Here is a 16091-nt window from a genome sequence, read left to right on the forward strand (position 1 = left end):
ACTATTATCTTTTTGCACCCTACTATCAACCAGATCAACCTTGGGGAATGACTTCTAGCTCCAGCTCTATTTCCAATTAGCTTTATAATTTAGAGAAAATCCTTCTACCTCAGCCCCTCATGTCTAGCAGGCCTCTCAGGTCCCTCCAGCTTCAGGGAGGTGATAGCATCTGGGCGACATTCAGGCCAGAGCTCTGGAGGTGAGCAGACCCAGATCTAAGCCCCATCGCACCATCTATAAGCTGTGTACCCGGCAAGGTACCTAATGTTCCTGATTCCCAGTTTCCTTGTTAATCTTCAAATTATCCACCTTGTAGGGGGTTCTGAGACAGAAACAAGAGGATGCATGTAAAGCCTTTGGCATAAAGTAAGTACTCACTGTAATACGAGTTCTTATTACTGCTGACTGGGATCACACGCTGCTACAATAATGGCTGATTTACACGGTATTGGCCCTCACGTAGTCCTTTTATAAATATTTTATCCTCAACAGTGCCATGAGGTAGGCAAGCTTGGAACGAGGCCATGGAGCCTGGTGATGAAGAGCACACTCTTTGTGGTCAGGGTCTGGGTATGAATCCTGGCTCTATTTAATCTCATCTGTCAAACGGCATCAACAGTGGTACCTTCCTTCGCTGGGTGGCTGAGAGCAGGATGAGATATACATGCATGAAAGGAATTTGGCACAGTGTCTGACAGAGATAACTGTCCAGAAACTGTGGTTGTAATGATTTTAAGATGGTATATTTTCCAAATTACATTCTTACTGCAAATATCACAAGAAGTTTCCTTCAAAGCCACAAGATGATTTATTAAAAAGGAAGTAACAGAATCCAGGGCCAGGCCTGGATGCAGCTGTAACCTAGATACTTCCTTTGTTCCCCTGGCTTTCAAGTTATACCCTCCTCACCCCAATGTCTTGTCACCCTGACTGCCCAGGGAACAGAAGGAACACTCCACACAATGCCAGAGCAGCTGGGAACCCCAGGCCCCATGGGACCAAGTCTTGCATGCAGTTTGCAAGGGGCTACCCTCCTGGGAGGCTCTGGCTGGAGAAGCTCCGCCCTGAGAGCTTCCTGTAGCTGGGGAGAGGCACTCAGGCCAGCAGCCTCTGCACAGCCCTCCTGCTTCCTGCTTCCCCATCCTTCCTCCTCTCTCCTCCCAGAATGGCAGCCCCCACTGCTTCATCCAGCGCCCGACCCTAGTCCATCATAAGGCTCTCAGCCTCTTTATTTTGAAAGAAGAGGGCTAGAACACAGCTTTTTAAATGAAGAGAGCTAACAAGTAATAAAATAACCTGGGTGCAAAAATACTGAGATGCAGTGATCCTGAATCCTGTTAATCCTGAGGGGTGAGGTGTGCAATAAGCAGAGGGGGGAGTATGGAGAAGGTGGATGGATAATTAGCTTGGCTTGCCCAGAACTATGGTACTCCAGGCCAGTGGCGTCCCGAATGTGGGGCTCAAGCCCATTGGTGTCCAAACCAACGGGGTGTGGGAAGAAAATATTAGACTTTCTATTGTTATCCCACTCTTTTAAAATTTCTACATTGGGTATGCTTTAAAATTCACAAACTTTATTACTAAAATGGACCATCTACAGAACGTGCCGACATCTTTATGTGCCAGGCCTACTGTGCTTTATATATGTTAGCAACTCATCTAATCCTTACAACGATGCTGTGAGATCAGTCTAATAACATCCCCATTTGACAGATGAGGTAACTGAGGCAATGAGATTAAATAATTTACCATAGTAACATGACCAGTCAATGGCAGAGGAAGGATTCCAACCCGGGCAGTCTGGCCGGAGCTACTGTTCTTAAGCACTTTTCCTGTGGTATCCTATATAAACCTGCACATGATAATGGGCACATATGGTGGGGTGGGTACAGGATGGTTTCCAGCGCTGTCAGGGAATATGATCAGGAGTCTAGACTCGCAGCTCCAGGACACACTGGCGGGTAGAAGCCCATCCAACAAGTGTGGCCACTTGGGTGCCCACTTTGCCCCTCCATGATTTCCTCTCAATAAACATTTAACCACTCACTTTGTCTTGGGTCCTGTGCAGATCCTGAGGATTTGAAGATAACTTATTCCCAGAGGTCATGATCTAATTTAGATCTAATTTAGACATTATAATATTATAGGAGGTGCTCAATAAACACCTTCTGAATGAACAAGTGACATTCACACATGCCCTCAAATTTGTCTTTTTCATAAAAGAGGTGGTCATGTTACATTTTAAAACAAGCATACGCGTCGCACGCACACTTAGGGCAAAAAAAGAGGAAGGGTGGGAGGGAAAGAAAAGAAGCTACAAGACATTCATCCAGTCAGGACTTAACGTGCTTCTATGTCCCAACCTCCGACTGAAGGTGAAATATCCCCAAATGCACAGTGGCATAAATAAATGTTGTTCCTCAGATAATCATGTTACGACTTACTCTGGGAACCATCAGAGGTACTGCTGAGTCTATATCGACTGTGCAGACACTAATCTAATTACCTAATCAACACCTTTCCCAGGTCAGGAAGTACACGTCATTTGCCAACCCAGGCAACCGACCTCCTAGTTAGGCCTTGTTATTAATATTGCTCTTGGAAAATTTTAAATCTCGAGTTAATATTGGGAACAAGGAAATCCATTCAGAAACCAGACTGTTGTTACAGGGAAGCAGGCACAATTCTGCATTACGTCAACCACCCAGGCAGCTTAAGTAGCTCACCATCGCTGTACTGGCCCATGCTTCACCCAGGTGTGCTTGACTAATACTAATCACACTTATATTTCAACAAATCCATATTTCTCCAGAAAAAATAAGCATGATTCCCTGAGCTGAATTCCAGTTCTGAGGACTGGAAAACCAAGATATTTAGGAGCAAAGAGGAAGTTTTTCACCTGTATGGACTACTGAAAGACCCGAATAAAACAAAAACATTTTTATATGACACCAAACAAAATAAGGAGTTTGACAAAGAGCATACAAATAAGAAGTTCTTTTGTGGGGCTTGCGGGTAGAAATGCAGAAAATAATCAAGGTGAATAAAGTTTTTCCTTTATCTTCGTCTAGCGATGGATGGGAATTTAATACTTATGAACCCTCTTCCCTCTCCAAAACAAAAATCAAGCCAGGTTAATATCACTTCATGATTCAGGCCTAAGTCTTACAGTGTGTGAGGGAGGCTTTAAATATCAAATTCATGTATATGGAAGAGTTTACATTTCATTCCTATTCTCTCCATGCTAAAGGGTCTACAGTTAAATTATTAAGGCCCTGGACCAGCGTAAGTTAAAAAAATTCCCATGCCCATGTGGACAGCATAACTTAAAAAGGAAAACTGAGATGGTTGAGTATCTGCATTTGTATTGAAACAAACAGATACTCAGACCTGTGGGCAGCTGTCAGTTGCTAAAAACACTGTGCAAATTCTGCACAATTGCATCTTTGTAAATGACTAAACATCTTTGTAGTAAGATAATCAATTACTCCACGATCTTGAAGCCCTGATTTGAGGGCACGGACATTACAATACATTTGAGCTAATCGCCTCTTTGAAGCATTTATGTCGCCAGAGGACTTCCATTTTCCACACAGCATAATCACTTCTCTCCCCTGCTTGTCAAAGGCTGGCTGCAGACACCACACGCATGCTGACACTGGGAAAGAACCCATCCCCCGATGGCCGAGCACACACACTCCGCAGCCACCATCTCATCGGTAATTTCTATTGTAACCAACATGAGAGCGCGAGAAAACGAGACACACAGGGACAGCAGCCGCTGCTCCCAGATGTAGGACTGATCACCAAAACAGCACTTACTGTTGATGAGAAACAAATCATTCCTTAGGTTGAGCGAAACCTCCAAGTTCCCGGCTGCACCTCCACCTCCCAGGGACGAGGCGGCCCCTCCCCCGCCCGGCGGCCTCTCCATTCACTGGTTCAGCATCTTGCACAGGCCGCCCTCCCGCAGGCTCCCGCGGGCACGGCTCGCTCGCCGCTACGGAGCAGTGAGGGTAGGCAGGGAAGAGACCTGCTTCTCCGCTAACTGCAATTTTTAATCTCAGTTTTCTTCCTTCCAATAAACAAATATCTCTAGCCCTTGCCTCTCTTACACACACACAGTCTTTGTTCTGACGCTGCAGGATTGCAAGGCTGGGGGAAGAAAGTCCCAGTGTTATCTTAGCTATGGGTTATTTATGAAGTGCTATAAACGCAGGGAAGAAACACTTAAGATTTGGGGCACAGAAACGAGGATTTCTGTTCTCATCAAATTAAATGTCTCTGTTTCAGTTTTAAAAGCAATGGTGAAATCTGAAGCCCCGAGTCCAACAGGAATGGCTTCCTCCTAAAGAAGAAATTTCCCCAGGAGGTTTTCTGCCCTGCCTTTTCAGTCCTGTGCATCCTGGCTTGGGAGGGGCAGAGAGTTTATTTAGTCCATTTCTTTGCTTTTTTGCAATAATAATAGTAATAATAATAATTCTATCTTGTAGTACAGATGGAGTTCAACACTTTGCAGAGGAAGAAATTTTGCAGTTTTCCTTGCTAGTCCCTCCTAGGTTTTACCATAATTTGAGCACCTGAAAATTCCTCTACCTCCCTTCCCGTCCTTCTCTACACGACCCTGAGGGGCTCTGCTTAGGGAAGCACCCTTGGTTTGTGTCCAAGCCCCTTTCAGGCTCAGTCTCAGCCTTATTTGGAGACTCAATGATATCAATAATTTCTCATGGGTCCCCAAAGCCCAACATTTAGCCATTATTACATCCCCACCTTGAAACACGCTAAGCACATTCTAGACCAGTGAAATTAGGTATAAAGATTTGGAAATAGTTCTCCCCAAAGGCAGCATCTAACTTGTGTCCACACGCTCGGCTGTCCCTGGTGCTCCTCCAAGGCTCAGTACGCTGGACCTGCCTGATGCTGGACACCAGGCTCCTGACTGCTCACTGACCCTGTGAGGGCTGCTGTCTCCTTGGAGAAGCTCCCCGACCCTCAGGAAGGCATTTCTGCAGGGCCCGGGAGCAAGAGCCACCTGCTCCAGAGGTGGAACGATGGGACTTGTGATGGGAAGGAAAAAGGAAAGTGGGGAGGCCCACCTCACATCTGGCTCTCCCTGTGCGACAAATCTCTAAGTGCTTCTAGTCCCACTGGATCAGGCAACCTGCTAAGACCAGAGCAAGTCAACTTTATGACTAGCGGCATTGTTTGGTCTTCCAAAGTAACCTTGAGAAAATACAGATAAAAGGAAAGCAATGAAAAACGTATCAGCTTAAAAAGGCACACATCTCTCTGCCCATTCTTCAAGGGATGGAAAAACAATCTTAACACACAGTTGCCATGGTAATAACTGCTGAGCTTAAATGACAACATTTTAATTGCTACTATTATAAAGCAGGTGGGCTTTTCACATTGGTAGATAAAATGTGAAACTTATGCTTAGTTAAAAAGTTTTTTCACGGACTTGATCTTTCTGATAGCAAGAGAGCTATCTAGTCTAAATAGGAAGGGACCATAAGGTAGTACATCTGAGTGTGTCCCTCCTTCATAACACTGGCTTAAGGATGCCAACTCTATTAAATGATGCTACCACCAAAGAGAAATTAGGAGAAAGGTAACAACATTCATGACATTTTTTAAGAAGAAGAAAGAGAGTTCCCGTGTTCCTTTTTCCATAATGAACATTTAGTAAATACAGATAAAAAGAAAATTAAAATCACTGATGATGCCAACACCAACAGATATGTCTTTCCACTCAGTTGTCTCATCTCTTTTAGGCACTGAAAGCTTTGACCAGATCATCCTCACAAGCTACTAGAAAGAGTCTTTAAAAAGAGCCCCCCAACCCCATGTCTCTGAAGAGGCTCCACCAAGTTGAACAACCAGACAGTCACTCACTGAGGACACAGGGCCCCTGCTTCACCGGGCAAGGTGAAGGCTTTGATTAATGAAATGCGGAGGGGGTTCTGGGAAACAAAAGGAGATGAATCTTTAAGGAGTTCAACTCCTGGGGTTTTGAAATCAAAGGTACGTATAAGTGAGGTTATGTGTCGAGCTGAGGCTTTCTTTGGCATCAGTCCTGTTGATGGCCGGGGACCCTCTTTTCAGAGCTTTAGTCTGTGCTGGCTGAAGCAGGTCAACTTTGCATCCTTTGGTCCATCACCCGACATCCTGTGCCTAAACTGTTCTTATTAATAGGTAACCTAGCTGCCTCCAAAACACGGATCACACATATCGGTCGTTCTGAAAAACGACTTCTGTACTTTAGTCATCTCTCCTGCATTCAGGTTTTGCTGCGTCACTTTTCAAAGATATTATCTAAGAAAACATGGGCAAGAGGAGGAGGCAACAGTTACAATGAAAAAAAAAGTTAACTCTCCCAAAAAAGAGGGGATATATGTATATGTACGGCTGATTCATTGTGCTGTACAGGAGAAACGAATACAACATTGTAAAGCAACTATACTCCCAATAAAAATTAATTAAAAAATAAAGTTAATATAGGAAACGGCCTTTAAAAAAGTTAACTCTTCATTTAATCTGTCAATAAACATAGGATATAATTAATATTTGTCATCAAATCAGATTGGGTTCTATAATAATCACACCATTCACCAAAAAATATGTAGTGCTTCAAATGGCCTTTCTGTGGAAGAAATTAATAGCGTGTTTTATAAGAGTTCAGATGTCACAAATGCAAGAAGCTGCCCAAGGGCCCATGAGGAATGCTAAAAGCTCCTGGAGCAATTCTGATGGAGAGCCAGTTCTCTGCATTTTAGTGCCCACATCAGGGCCTCATGTGACCTTATGTGAGGAAATTAGCATTAAGACTGACTTAGGCACCCCAGTCCCCTTGATCGTCTGGTTATTTCAGGAGATGTGTCCTTTAGATTCTTTAAGGATTTTTACAGAAGCTGAAAAATACTTTATAAGCAGAGGAAAAACAGTGGTTTGGGTCTAAGCACCCTCCCTCTCCTCCCCTATCACACAGCCATACTGCACTGCACCGGAGGCTGGCATGCGTGTGTATGGACAGACCCATCGTTGTCCTGGTACTTTTTCATCCAGAATCTTGTCCATAGTTTATCAACAAGGAGACAGGCTTACAGAGGTTGCAAGACTTGGGTTACCGTACGTGGCAAGTCCACTGTGTCACCTCATACTGCTGCTTGCCCTAGCACTATTGGCAACACCTGGGCACTTGTTAGAAATGCACATTCTTGGCCCAACCCAGTCCTACGGAATCAGAAGCTCTGGAGATGGGGTCCAGCCATCCATGTTCTCAGGAGCCCTCCAGGGATTCTGATGAATGTTTAAGTTTGAGAACCACTGTTCTAGAGTAGACAGTAAAGTCTGTATTGAGTACTAGATTTTAGAAAAATTCTGCTAAACCACATTTTCCAAAAAAATTAATTAATTAATTAATTTTTGGCTGCGTTGGGTCTTTCTTGCTGTGCGTGGGCTTTCTCTAGTTGCGGCGAGCAGGGGCTACTCTTCGTTGTGGTGCACGGGCTTCTCATTGCAGTGGTTTCTCTTGCTGTGGAGCACGGGCTCTAGGTGCGCGGGCTTCACTGGTTGCAGCACATGGGCTCAGTAGTTGTGGCTCGCATGCTCTAGAGCGCAGGCTCAGCAGTTGTGGCTCGCAGGCATCTGTAGTTGTGGCTCGCGGGCTCTAGAGCGCAGGCTCAGTAGTTGTGGTGCACGGGCTTAGTTGCTCCGCGGCATGTGGGATCTTCCCGGACCAGGGCTCGAACCTGTGTCCCCTGCATTAGCAGGTGGATTCTTAACCACTGCGCCACCAGGGAAGACCTAAACCACCTTTAAAAGTCTCAAAGGAGCCAAGTGCTCTTCTGATGCATGGAGCAGGGGGACAGAATTACCTTGGCTCCGTGCCACCATGTGCAGAATTGCTTCTGCCCTTGGCTCAGTTATTTACCCTCTCTGAGCTGTGGCGTCCTTCTCTGTAAAATGGAGAAGACTGACCTTGCAGGGTTGCTGCAAGGATGAAATGAAATAATATATATGAGCCTGGCCCTTAAAAAAATAAACACTGGTTCTTCCCCTATCCACCAAATAACGGAGCCTACTACCTGAAATGATCAGTAAATTTAATGTGCATTTAAGTAACCTTGTCCTCCATGTCTTATCAATTCTTTTGAAATTTACCTCTATTTTGCTGAGGATGAACCCAAAACAACAGGTCTTTTTTCATTTTTTTTTCCAGTGAATTAAATCTGATTTATTGAGGTCTTGAACTTCTGAACACCATCCCCAACTTTTTGTTTGTTTGTTTGTTTTTGCGGTACGCGGGCCTCTCACTGTTGTGGCCTCTCCCGTTGCGGAGCACAGGCTCGGGATGCGCAGGCTCAGCGGCCATGGCTCACGGGCCCAGCTGCTCCGCGGCATGTGGGATCTTCCCGGACCGGGGCACGAACCCGTGTCCCCTGCATCGGCAGGCGGACTCTCAACCACTGCGCCACCAGGGAAGCCCCTTCCCAAACTTTTAAGTTAAAGGCTTGTAGTTAAAATCTTGAAGTCATGAAGCTGGATACCTGCTTCATAACTTCAAGATTGGTCTCCCTCCCAATCTTCCCTCTTGTTAACAACAGGTGCTGTGCCCTGCCACAGGAATGAAGCAGCAGAACACTGTGAGCAGGACAGGAACGGTTAAATGGTGACCAGAATTGTTTGGGCAAATGAGGCCATTAGTATACCCTGCAGGGCTGCAGGTTCTGATTAGCATGGTTAATTCTACAGCCTGTGCTCTCCTGCTTTTCTGATGGCCATGCAATGAGTATCAGCAATCAGACAAGGAGTTGATTCTATGTGAGGCCAATTTACGGCAGGTTCAAGCTTGCTGCCTCAACCCACAGATTCACCTAAAGCGTAAAGTCAACTAAGAGTTTCCTAGACTATCAGTCATCTGTCTCACCCCGGCCTTTGTTTTAAAGTAAAACAAGTTATTCCTTCCCTAGTCCTTCAGTTTCGAAGGGATTAGGTTTTCAAAATGTTCTACTCATTTCAATGTAACAAGACACAAGGGTCTGGGTTAGCAGGGAGGTAACACAACTGTTTGAGTAGAAATCCTGGTTGCCTCATGTGCTGACCGTGTAACCATGGGCAAGTTGCTTAATTTCAGTGCCTCAGTTTCCTCATCTGTAAAATGGGATAATGGTATCTACCTTTCAGAATTATAGTGAAGATTAAGTGAAATCATACATAAAAAGCACATTGTTAAGAATACAGCCGGCAGCCAATATATTTGCTATTATTTCAACTCCTTATTTTGCCAATTGCTCTTTCCAAATAGACGACTGAAATTTCACCTGCTGTTTTTGTCTTTCCCACCAAGGAACTGGCTGAAGACAGGCAGTTAGAGAGGAGGGAGGAAAGCAAGCAGCCTATTAAACTCTGAAGTGATAGAACCAAAGCACGAATGAGTAAGAATGAATCATCCCTCTAGTCCTCAGGAAGCAGAATCTAGATCCTCCTCCTGAATGATCTAAGGACAGGTATCGTGTCCTCATACTCTTTTTTTTTTTTTTTTTTTTTTTTGCGGTACGCGGGCCTCTCACTGTTGTGGCCTCTCCCGTTGCGGAGCACAGGCTCCGGACGCGCAGGCTCAGCGGCCATGGCTCACGGGCCCAGCCGCTCCGCGGCACGTGGGATCTTCCCGGACCGGGGCACGAACCCATGTCCCCTGCATCGGCAGGCGGACTCTCAACCACTGCACCACCAGGGAAGCCCATGTCCTCATACTCTTGATTAGTGCCAGGTGCCCAAGAAGACTTTGGAGATAAAGACAATGACGACAAAGACATACCAGACACAATTTACCCAACAGAAATGAGGACAATCTTATGTCCTGGAACATTCATTCATTTCAACAAATATCTGAAGCACTGGTCTAAGCACTGGAAATAAGATAGTCAAAGACATTGTTCTCATGGAAGAAAGACCTCTCATGATTAGATCTAAGCGAGGGAATCCTCTTCCACTCAAAAAACATGTTACTTAGTCTTAAAGTCTTCTTAGGGAGAGACAATGATAATAACCCCTCAATAAATACTGGCTCCCAAATGCTGGTCCCAGGCCAAATGCGAGACATGTGTCATTCATCCCCACAGCGGCCTCTGATGTAATCAGTGCTGTGAGACACATTTTGCAGATTTAGAAACTGAGGCTTAGAGAGGTTAAATAACTACAAGTTTCCATGGTAAGTGGAAGTCAGGTAAAGTCAGGACTGGCTCAAAATCTGTGCTCTTAATCCTTGCTTGGGTTACCATCATGGATTTCCATAGATTTTTTTTTCCCCCAACTGGCAGTAGACAGAAGTTGAACTCAGCCCAGCTTGTGCTCCCAGCCAAATCACCCTAATGTTTATCTTCGACAGACCCTCCCTTCTAAAAAAACCGTGAAAGACTCAAACTTTATGTAGGAGGACAAGTCTTCAGTTGAGATTTAAGCTCTTCTAAGACTTAGCCTCAACCTACCTTTCTAAAAGCTTCATCTCCTGCACTTGAGCCAGTGGAGCTTATCATTTCCTGCACAGTTTCTACTCTGCACTACCCTGTACCTCTTTGCTCACAGATTATGTTTCTTCCCCTTCTGCCACCAGTAGCGCTGGAATCCCAACCCCTCATTCAGGACCATCTGGGGACACTACTCTTCTATCAGGCCCCTCCCAATCCCCACCCTGACTCCAGGAAGATGAGGTTTGAGCTCTCAGACCACTTGGCTTTACACCTGCCCACATGTCTGCTTCCATTAATGTAACTGACTCATCTTACTTCCTGGTCTGTAATTCTCATAGCACTTAGCCTGGTGCATCTGCTGATGGAACTAGGTTCATTTATGGTTTACAGTAAACAGTGAGGCAAAGGAAATGCCAAATGATTAAGAGTATTTTATTTTCAGTACTCCCTGATTCTTCGTTTACCTTGCAGGATTCGCCTGGTATAGTCCACGTTATACATGTGTTCAAAATTTCCAAGCACTCTGTTATGTAAAAGACTCGCTCGGCCAGCGGAAACAAAGCCGCATGAACGGCCCCAAAGCCAAGTGACTGCTCTCTGTGTGCCAGGTTACAACTGAAAAATACTTTGGTCGGGGTCCGTCTTTGGACAGAGAATTTGAAGATGGAAGACATTTAAAAGTCTGAGTGGCACCGTCATCGTTATTTTGTGAGGGGAGATAAAATGACCAGCCTTGTTTCTGACAAGCACTGGATAGCCTTGATTTATAGTCACAGCTGTGCCTCCTTAGTCCACACCTTAGGACCAGATGCCCACTGGGGACCTGGCACACCCGGCAAACCTGCAGAGAAGCCCTGCCTTGCCTGAGTGTGCCCAGCCCCTGTGGTGGTGGTGATGGGGGCGTGAGGGGCAGTCGGGGACCTCCAGAAGCAGCACCTAGAAATCAGGCCTATACCCTGACCTACCTGCACCTGTCACACACAAGCAGGAGCAGGCAGGCATGATTTCATCTGGGGGACACGCAAGGTCCTAAGGCAGTGTGAGAATTGCTAAATAATACCTCCTCAAGGAACAACTCTCATTTAAACCTAGTCTAAGTCATGTGAACTTTTAAGCTAAAGAAAAAAAAATTAAAGTGAGGTATACTAAAATATAATCTTCCTATAATGTTGAAATAAGAATTTCCATTTTTACCAAGCTTTGCCTTTATCTGTAAGTTTATAAAATTTCTGGGTTACCTTAGAGGAAGATGCGGCTCAGTTTCTAGATCTGTGTAGTAACCACTGTACCTAGGGAGTAGGAATCCATTTTTAGGCCACTTCTTACCTTGATCCAATGACATCAAAAAGATGTTGCCAACGGTCATTAATTTTGTTGAGCTTGTCATCGATCTCAGCTGCTCTTGTCTTGTTGCTGGCCTTGATCAACCGGTCGCCCATTTGTTTTAACTGTAACTTGTTTTCACTAAACAAATTTATTTCTTCCATGCAGTCCTGGCATAGGGCACCAAAACACAAAGCCGGAATCACTATCAAAAATTCACTTCTTTGCCAGCTACAAACACACAGTTGTGCCTCTTGAAATTTCTTAAAAAATAAAAACACTTCTCACACCTGTTAAATGCAACTCTTCAGAGAGCAGCTAAAAAGTCAAACAATGCCTGTTCAGCGCATGTGTGATATATAAGGCGGTAGTTACTTTCTTAATTCAAAAGCCCTGGTTTCCCTCACAGAGTTCTTCTAACCTAAGCTACTTCGGAGCGGAGGACTACTGAGGCTAACTAAATTAGCCTCGTATATCAGCAAGAGTTTTCCTGAGGGCTAACTGAGCGGCATTTGGGGTGACCGTGGCCAGAAGGCTCTTTCTCCCTTTCCCTGTGGGAATCAGTGACCTTTTCACAATTATAAGCCCCACTGCTGTTGGTTTTTCTCCTTTGGCCAGGGGAGCTCCTTAACAACGCAACTAGAGAAACTGTAACTCACCTGGGATATGAACTGAAGCTTAAGGGGACACGAGCCCCTTGCCTGGCCAGGCTTCCTAACCAAGAGAAAGCAACCCCCCTCGGTACACAGCACCATGCCCCCCTTTCCCATCTCACTGGAAACGGGCCTACGACATCATACAGCTCTGAGCCTAGGAGTGAGGAAGGCAGAGGATACCGTGGTGGTCATAACCGTCCCCATCTGGGGACTCCTGCTTACCTTCTGAAGCTTTTCAATCATTTCTTCAATACTAATATCTGCTGTCTGGAGAACTTTGTTTTCCATCTGCACCAGCCATGCACACAACTCTTTATTCTTTTCATTGAACACAATCCATGAATTGAGCCTGTCTTCTATCTCCTGTTTGCGTACAGCCACCTGGAAATGAGAATGCATTTGGCAGCTGGGTATAGGCAGGCAGGAAGGAAGGCGTTTCTCTTCCCTTCTCCCCATCAAAAGGACTATGAATTTCATTCATTTTAATCAGAGGTCCTATAGACTTAAATTACTATGTTTTTGCCTTTTAAAGACCTAGAGTTTAATTTCAACAGAAGTTCCTTACACCTTTGATAAATGCCATAAAAAGCAACAACAATGACACTAACAACAGAAGACTGTACCTGAAGTATAAATGACCAAAAGGTTTCAGTATTATCCAATATATATCTATTATTATCGAGGTATATTAAAAGTTAGAAACATGAAGGTTAGATGAGTGCGTTTTAAGCATCACCCAAATTTCTTCTGTTCCTTGTTCTTTCAGTATACATTTATTTACTGCTTGCTACATGCTAACTTATAACTTTATGACCCCAATCCTTTCTTTTTAAAAAATGATCAAGTCCTTATTCTTACTTAAGGCCAATGTACTGCCTATTTAATTTAAAAACTACCATCTTGATCACAAATCTAACATTTGTAATGCAAATGGATCATGAAAATTAAAGTCATTTAAATGTCTTACTGGTAATTTCAAAAACAAAATAAAATAAAAAAACAATACGCATCACTCATTTAATCCACCTTCCCAATATGCACTATGGCTTTGGAGGGAAACCATGGAAATGGAATCAAATACTGGTCTGCAGTGAGCAGGCTGATCCCCAAACACCCAGTGCTCTGTTACGCATAAGCTAACGTCAGCAAAGGCGCTTCCTCCTTACAGGGTTCAACTTTATTACTTAAATAAATATAAATTCAAAGAATGCAAATCAGCCTCTCCAAATGTACAAAGGTATTCCCAGGTCTTAGAAATCTTTAGAATTTTAGAGATAAAAGGGGTAGCTAAGAGTTGTTTCGGTTAACTTTTAACATCCCACTTTATAAATGGGGAAGCCAAGGTTGAACTCCTGGAGATTTTTTTGCTATGTACAAAAAACAAAACAAAAACAATCCTCTGCTCTTTTCAGAGTGAGGCAAAAAAATATCTAATGCTTGTACATCCACCCACCAAATGTGTTAAGAAGGCTCAAAAAACTATTCCTAAAACACCAAGTTTTGTGTTTCTGTTTTTCAGAGCATCTATTTATCTCAGCTTTTTAAAAGCCTGGCATTTTGCACAGATCATTCTGATTGGCTTCATAATGGTAACAATTGGGAACATCTGGGCTCCAGTCTGCTTTTTCCTTAACTTTTAGAATACCTTTCACATATTCTAAATATTTTCTTTTATATAAAATTTGAATAAAAATTCTAAAAGGACGTTTAAAATTATGGGTATATGGTGAATATTAAATACTAAAACAAAGAAGGAAAACATTTTTATTTTATTAAAATGCATTCAAAACTGTGAATTTCAACTTTTAAGTACATCTCTTCTTAATTCACATAAATGAGATTGAGGACTTTACTTTTCTTAGAATTAAATTGTTCTTAAAACAAAGATTTGAATGAACCCTTTAATTCCATCTTGATCCTGTCACCTTAACCACAATCCAGTTCTTAATAAGCAGAAGTGATCTGCTGAGATACTAAGTGTAGCAGCTGATCATTTCTTCCAGAGTTTTCAAAGCCAGCTACTTGAAATAAACACTGGATTGCATGCGAATGCAGAGTTCTCAGATATAATGACCCCAAGCCTGGCACTAAGTACATCTCCCACTGTTTGTTGGGCCCAGAACAGATACTGCAGAGATACTGCTTTTAAGGCCAGCCGAGACCTCTTTGCTGAAGTCCTGATTCTAAGACAATGACCAGTACTTGTCATCCATACAAGACAGAGGGCAGAGTGCACGCAGCTGCTCAGGACGGCATTCCTCCCCTCCCCCACCACTTAAGGTGATTTTTAAAAAAGCTCATTAAAAGTGTGCAAAGTTCCAGCATTGAGCGCTGGAGAAACAAAGGGTCAAATCTGTTAAACAATGTTGCCGCCTTCTAAAGGAGCAGCGGCCGGCCTGGGCTCCAACTGAAAAGGGCCTCCCGGTTCAATGAAATTAAGCTTCTTTCTACTTTGTCTGGCCTTCGGAGACATTTCAATAAACTTAAGAACAGCCGTGCCCTGCAGTTAACTAACTTACTCTTAAGCAGAGGTCCTCCCATTGTCTGTGCAAATGCTCTATTTGCTCTTTCAAAACCACCACGTCCTCCACAAGAATGTGCTGGGTTAGGTCGGTCTTCATAGTGTGAAGTTCTTTCAAGTTCTGAGTCCAGTTAGCCAAAGACTTCTCTAGTTCCTGCATTTAAACACAAGAAAGAAAGGGAAAGAAAGAAAGAAAGAAAAAAAACTCTTCAACTCAAGCTGCTGTTGTTTCCAAACCTGTAGGCTAATACTTTGATTGGACTCTGGGGGAGGGGAGGCCAGGAAAGGGGGCGGGACCTTCTGAATGAGAAACAGCCCAGGGCCAGCGTCTGCAGTTGTGGTTGGCCAATTCCTCACCACCTATTTTCTCAAAAGAAAGCTCTTTTCTACCTTTATTTTCACTTCCTCAGGTATTTCAGGCTTTTATATACTTAGTTCTATGTTAAACTCAAGTAGGTCTTTACCTTTATTTTGAGGAAAGTATTTTTGGAGCCTAGCAACAATCTCTCTCTCACGTACACACTCACTTTTAATCCTGAAACTGTGTTACAGCACGTTGTATAAAATGTGATTTCCCATTTTTTAAACCACCTTAAGAAATGCATTGTTGCTATGTGGCAATCATCTAACAGCTTCTGTTCAAAGGGAATTCTTCTGGTTAACTCTCAAAAAGACTGAATGTAAGTGAAGAAAAAAAATGTTCCCTAATAATTACCAGAGATGGGTTAGCAGAAATTTTCCTCTGGCCCTGGAAACACTTATTTTTTAAAAACTTAAGTATTGGTCAAATTAAAACGTTTTTGAATCCCAGGACTTAATGAAGATAATCACTTTCACAAGAGAGAAGGTAAAATGAGACAGCCCAAACACTCAAGAGATCTCCCGATTTTTATTGTGCTTCCAATTCTTTCTATTTTGGCACATTTTAAGGGTCCCTATTCATACCTGTCTATTGAAATCTGAAAGAAGAGAGTATTTCATTTACATCTGAAATCAGTCTGATTTCTGATGAATCAGTTAACTCCGATTGCTTTTCAGAGTTCTAAACGCTACATGGGCATGATTTCCTAACTTGCCAACAAGGATTTACATTTAATAAGATGTAACTTCGGAGGATTC

The 16091-nt window shown here is 43.5% G+C and overlaps 1 protein-coding gene across 10 annotated transcripts in view; it reads right to left on the reverse strand.

The window, feature by feature from the left end:
- Nucleotides 1-16091, reverse strand: part of SYNE2 (spectrin repeat containing nuclear envelope protein 2) — a 331802-nt gene that overhangs the window by 30499 nt on the left and 285212 nt on the right. For all 10 annotated transcript variants that reach the window (XM_060004429.1, XM_060004425.1, XM_060004428.1 and 7 more), the window contains 3 exons: nt 14971-15126; nt 12674-12832; nt 11799-11965 (listed from right to left, as the gene is read on the reverse strand). In XM_060004429.1, coding sequence (XP_059860412.1) covers nt 11799-11965; nt 12674-12832; nt 14971-15126 — 482 coding nt within the window. The remainder of the gene's footprint in view (nt 1-11798; nt 11966-12673; nt 12833-14970; nt 15127-16091) is intronic.

The sequence above is a fragment of the Delphinus delphis genome, chromosome 2, assembly GCF_949987515.2.
Source record: "Delphinus delphis chromosome 2, mDelDel1.2, whole genome shotgun sequence".
In the NCBI taxonomy this organism is placed as follows: Eukaryota; Metazoa; Chordata; class Mammalia; order Artiodactyla; family Delphinidae; genus Delphinus; species Delphinus delphis.